The sequence below is a fragment of the Aythya fuligula genome, chromosome 8, assembly GCF_009819795.1.
Source record: "Aythya fuligula isolate bAytFul2 chromosome 8, bAytFul2.pri, whole genome shotgun sequence".
Classification (NCBI taxonomy): domain Eukaryota; kingdom Metazoa; phylum Chordata; class Aves; order Anseriformes; family Anatidae; genus Aythya; species Aythya fuligula.
The window spans coordinates 30127895-30133894 of record NC_045566.1 but is presented as its reverse complement, the minus strand read 5'-3'; the positions used below and the strand labels follow the sequence as shown (position 1 = coordinate 30133894).

The following is a 6000-nucleotide window of genomic DNA, read 5'->3' as shown; positions in this document are numbered from 1 at the left end:
GGGGGCGCATCCCGTAACGGGACGGGACAGGCTGTGGGCGGGTGCGGCACCGGCAGGTCCCACCGCACACCAAGTGCTGTCCGCCGGGGCGGCTCAGACACCGGGGCAGGGACCACCGAGGCCCGGAGGAGCCGCGGGAGCCGTGCCCGGTCTCGCCCAGGCGGGGCAGCCAGGCGGGGCGCCTCCCGGGCCGGCCGGGCGCGGGCAGCAGCTGAGGGCAGCCCCTTCGCTTGCGCTGCCCGCGCAGGCGCGGCGCCCGGCGCATGCGGGAGGGGGGCGACGGCGAGGAGCGGAATCCGCCGCCCGGCGCCGTCGGTTGGTTTCCGTGCAGGCCCCGCCGCCATTTTCTCGCAGCCCGCCCGTGCTCGTCGGCCGCGCGGCTCCGCGCTTCGTCCTGCTCGGCGATGGACGGGTGAGCCGCGGCGGGGGGCGAGGGGGCGCGGCGGGTGGGCAGCGGGGAGCACGGCCCCGCGGCCGGGGCTTCGGTGCCGAGCCCCGGGGGGGGGCTTTGGGCCGTGCTCAGCGCGGTGCCCGGGGCGCGGTGCTGCCCCCCGGCCGCGGGGTGCGGGGCTCGGGCGCGCTGTGGGGCTGGCCGGGGAGGAGGAGCAGCGACAGCGGAGCCGGGTGCCCGGATCTTTTGTTTTCAGGAGCCGGCCGGCAGTCCTCAGGCTGCCTCCCCTCCCCGGGTGGAAGGATGCCTTTGTGCACGCTGGAGACGGGCTGTGAGAGCCACAGCAGGGGAGGTTTTGAGGGAGCCAGGGGGCAGCGAGGACCCCCCGAGCTGGCCAGGAGCGTGGTGGGCAGGCGCTCCGCACGAGGCCTCCTTTCTCTGGGACCCAGAAAGGGGACTGGCGGCTGTAGCCTTCATCAGTGTAAACACAACATCTTCCCGCTCCAAGGTTTCCAATTAAGTTGTTTGTTCAGATTCAGACAGAGAAGCAATCTCCCCGGTATGCTTCATGCTTACAGCCTTTCAACTGTGAGAGTTTTAAAGGCTTTTTATGGTTACTTGTGTTTATAATGGTGGGAGTTACTTACCCTGCCCGAGACATCTTGTCAGTGATGAGTGTTACAGTGTGGAATGCTTTCAGTTATTCATATTTTGCTTTCTTATGTTCTTTAGTGCTGTTTTACGTTGTCTTTGGAGTTTTGTTACACAGTGTAAGTTATGGTGTCACAACTTCTAAGGAAAAGAGGCACCTTGGTGTACCTGTTGCAGTTCCATATAGATATCTGATTGAAATCTTCATACTAGCCCATGTGTTGTTTTTTTTGTTTTGATTTATTTATTTAATCTTGTTTCAAAAAAAAATATTTATTGCTTTATGCAGTTAGAAGATTTGCAGGGTTATCCGTTTTGTTGAACTGGGTGTCTGGTTAATGAGGGTGTGTTAGAAAAGTTCTGTATTTATTCCTAGGTTCTTTGTATTTTCACCCTGTCTGTAATTTCATGTAGTCCAGAGACCTGAGTTTCCTAAATGCGTTTCCTGGCAGTGTTACATTAGAATAATATTTACTTAAACTTTGGACTACTCTGGAGATGCCTGTAAGTGGCTCAGTGGCTTTTGTAGGTTGCCTTTCTACTTCCCCATAGTCACATTGTGTTCTTTGGACACAATTTCTGGTTTGGGGAAGTTGTTAGCTATTCTGATTCCTAATAGTGTTAGTATTGCAATACATCTAAAAGCTGTTTTTATGAGGACAAATTGGTTGACTTGTTTCTTTTTTTTTTTTTTTACAGCATTGTCACTGATGTTGCAGTTGGTGTGAAGGTAGGATGTACACTTAGCAAATAAGGGGGTAAATTGCCAATACAAAATGAACTACTTTAAGACTCAGTAATTGCAAATTTTAAGACTTTAACCAGTCATTGTCAGCTAATATTTAGTCAGCAGTATATGCTTTATTAACTGAAAATCCCTAGAGATAAATTGGAGGCTCTACACAAAAGACTTCTGTAAGCACTGAATTGTAAACAGGAGTTCTAAATTAATGTAGTGGTGTTAGATTACTATTTTAAAGCTTATTTTTGTGGTGTTTTTTTTTTTTTTTTTTTTTTTTCTCTTTTCAAACCAACACTCTCATGTGTTGCATGGTGTTAAAAACATGCTTTATTCTGTCCTCTTCCTCCTTTTCCAAAACAGGTAACGTGGAAATGAAAACAAAAAAAAAAAGTGTAACAGGACAGAAAAATATGGGAGCTAGAACTTTTGTAGACAGAGAAACAGATGTTTGCCTTGCATTACTTTTTCTTTCTCAAGTTCAGTTATGAGTTTATTGTATGTGTTATAACAAGGAAGGCGCTTCTTGGTGGTTATTAATTTATTATTTATTTCACTTTCGTACTTAGCTTTATTGCAGGAATTGGATCAGCACTTCATAAAAGCAGGCTGAGAAATGAGAATGAAAAAATATATGGGACAAGAGAACTGTAGGTTATGTTAGCGAACGCGTGCAAGAAATCCTATTTCAGTGGTACACGCAAAAGTTTTCTAATGAGTACAGTCTCCATATTTGTCCAGGGAACTTGTAGCTGTACTAACTAGCTGCCTTTTCACCAGAAGTTGATTTATGTTAACTGCTTGCTGAGCCAGGTTTTGTCTAGTAAAGCTCTCTCTCAAGTTCAGTAATGATTCTGCTGGACGTGGACTAGCTCCTACATAACGCAATTAGCCTGTAGATCATAGTGGCTACTCTGACAGATGCATTTGCATTATGTTCCTGAGCAAGCTCGCTTCTAGGAGGTGTTGTAGGAAGTTATTTGTATAGATTCTGGTCCTGTCTGGCTCCATGTGTTTGTGTAGTGTGGCAGACAATATCTCTCAGAATCAGGAGAAAAGTACAGTTCTTAAAAGTATTTCTGTGCAGACTAATCCCAACCAGAAATACAGACTGGTACAGTTGTTTCCCAGTCGCCCTGGAGGACAATGGACTTACTAAAACATTAGGAATGCATTTGACAGTTAGATTCAAGTCTTTAAGAAATACCCTGCACCAGCTGTTAAATATGGGAGGAGTTATGGGAGAGGGCTGTCTTCTGGATCTTCTGTCATTGTCTCAGGACACTAACAATGGAAAATGGAATATCTTGCCCTTTTGTATATGTTATTTGTGTAGCAGTCTAGTGTTGGCTTGAGTCATGTTTTGTAGAAGGCATTGTGAAACATGTAAACATCCCTTTTTTTTTTTTCCTCTCTCTGGCACCTATTCATTGCTGTTGATGAACTGACAACATAAAATTGAGGGATGCAACTGGGAAAATTCATGTTGCTTTTCAGTGGCTGTCATATATTCTTTGGGGTGCTTTGAGAGTGAATAGGGAGCTGCTTTTGAGTCCAAGGACTTGCATTGGCACGTTTAATGCTCTTTTAGCACTGTTTTTTATCATGATTGGACAGGCATTAGGAGACAAGGATTTACCTGTCCATGCACGTGGTCAGCTTATCCAGAATATTTGCTTGACCTTATGCTTTCTTGAGATTTCTGTACCTGCTGTATATATGCTGATCAGTTATGTAGCATGTTTGTAATATACTTGATTATACTTGAAGAAAAGGACTGTGACCATCTCACTGAAAAACTTGATTTATTTTATCAAAATCATTATTAGTGATGTTGGTTAAAAACAAGAAAACATTATTAACTGTTGTCTGGCTGGTTTCTCTCTTAAGCAGAAAAATGAGCTTGCCACCTATGTTTTAAACCCAGTCATAAAAAGAGTAATAATAAAAGTTAACAAGTGTAGCCTGGGAGTTGTCTATGAATTGGAAGAGGCTTTTGAGCTTTAGGAAACCAAAGCAAGTATAAAGTGAGAGGAATACTTATAATTTCAGAGTCGTGTAGTCTAGCAGTTACCTGCTAAGAGATTGTTAAATTTAAGGTGATTACCATTTATTTGTGCTGTGTAGTTTGGTTTGATTTAAAGCATTTTTTGTTCATCAAACTGTTGAATGTTCCATCTTTATTGTATTTACATATGAGTCAGAAGAAATTAATGCCAAAAACTGGGGAAAACATTCAATACAAAGTGAAGGGTGGGAAAATGACAAATGCCATTTGAAAGCCTGGTTTATATGGAGTAAATGTGGTCTGTCCTAAGTCAAAATGTGCAATGAGAGCACACCTCCCAGCTAATATCTGTCAAAGTAGCAGCGTGCTTGATTTGTGAAGGTATTAGGACATGTCAAAACCCAGTCATCTTGTGGTCATATGTGAAATAATTCATTCTTATGTGATGTGTAATGTCTTGTTTTGCTTAGCTAGAATTCACAGAGCCATGGAAATGTTGCTTTGTACACACTACACCCCTTAACGCTACAATTTAGATAACAGTATGAAAAGAATGGATTTTAGCTCTGTCAGATGTTACTTTATGAACTCCCACTACATATGGGAGTTTCCAGTCCTAACACTTTATTATATAGTTAGACACTTCCTTAGTTTTCCATTTCTTGAAGAAATTTTTTGCATCTTAAACTTATTTCTTCATACATACACTTGAAAATTGCCATGTTACATAAAAATGTTTTTAAATAATTATTTTTAAATTGTGCATCTAAGTTACTCTATTCTCACTGCATGTGGTCCATGTCACTAAGACCAAAATAGCATTCTAACTCAGGGAAGTTCAGAGACTAGCTAGCTTTAATCTCAAATGCTGCGTGCATCACTCGCTGGCTATATAGATGTTAGTATCAGGATCTAATAACTAGTTTGAATTGCTGACTGGTGTTCTCTTTACAGTTACGATGCTTTGCCCTGGATAAGTAAACTTATTTGGGGGCTTGGACTGATAGAGACTTTTTCAGTTGATTAAGTGAATGTACTAAGTATTTAATGTATCCTAGCAGTAATTACAAAAATCTTCTGAGATATATAAATCTGGTGTAAAGAATATGCCTCACACAGGTACAGGGAATAGCTCTCTTAGTAAGCTTCTGTTTAGTATTGAGGTTGATAGGGTACTTTTTTTTTTTTTTTTGGAAGTATTTCGGTGTGGGCCACGTCAGTCTGCCATACTATCTTTCTCCTGATTGGCATGCATAGCTGTGCAGTGAATGTGTCCTGAACAAAGGAGTGACTCACTCTGGGTACGTGCACTGCACGTTTCAGAATGGCTGCAGTCTACTGACAACACTCTACCTGATGAGGAGAGGAAAAGGAAAAGCAAGCAGCCATACAGTCACGGCATATGACTTCGTACATAGCATTTGGGAGTTTGTGATACTGTGGAAGTGCTTTGGGCAGCGCACAGGCCAAGAACTGAAGCGCTTGTGAATGGATAGCCCCCTTTAAACCTAGGAGAGAAAACTCATATTTGTGTAAACATCATTTTGTAGCACTTGAAGGTACAGGAAAGGCCTTTTATTTTTTCCAAAAGACAGCATCAAAGTGTGCAATATGCTTAAGAGTTTTTTTTCCTTGTGGTTTTTAGTTGGTTATGTTAGGCATATAGTTGGTTAGGTAGGCAATGCTGGAAATTAGTGTGCTAGTACTCTTTATTAGTTTTCCAATGTCATGTGTCACCAAGTCTGTTTCTTTCCTGGTTGTTGAAATTTAACAGTATACAGGAAAGGCAGTAGCTAAACCAGCTAAAACCAGTGCGAGTCTAAAGAGATATGAGCTGATGGAGAGAAATAAGAAATCACAGAGTAGCATTGTCTGTAAATAATCTTGAAGCGTTATTCACTTTTTTTTTTTTTTTAACTCAAGTTCTTAGTGGTTCTCTTCTCTTACAAAATTACAGAACGCTGGCTGTTTTTTGCTACTAATAATTGAGTTTGCTTATGGTGGAAATCTACTTCAGATATGTTTCGGCTTTCTATTTTAACTATATGCGGTATACTTAATAAATTATTGCTACACTTTTTTTATAAATTCTACTAAGTTGTCAGAAGATGTGTTTAGCTTATTCTCACAAAAGGATAAAATGTATTAAATAGCTTTTTCCCTTCAGTTACTTTCCCCCTCAAGATCTATTGTTTTGCCTTCACTGTTGTC

General features: G+C 42.3%; 1 protein-coding gene across 5 annotated transcripts in view; it reads left to right on the top strand.

Moving 5' to 3' along the window:
* Positions 1–279: 279 nt before the first annotated feature.
* The window catches only part of PTBP2 (polypyrimidine tract binding protein 2), a 47868-nt gene continuing 42147 nt past the window's right edge, over positions 280–6000 (top strand). For all 5 annotated transcript variants that reach the window (XM_032191929.1, XM_032191928.1, XM_032191927.1 and 2 more), the window contains exons 1-2: positions 280–412; positions 1742–1772. Coding sequence is in view for 4 of the 5 variants with exons in the window: in XM_032191928.1 (XP_032047819.1) it covers positions 405–412; positions 1742–1772 (39 nt within the window). In the remaining variant the exon portion in view is untranslated. The remainder of the gene's footprint in view (positions 413–1741; positions 1773–6000) is intronic.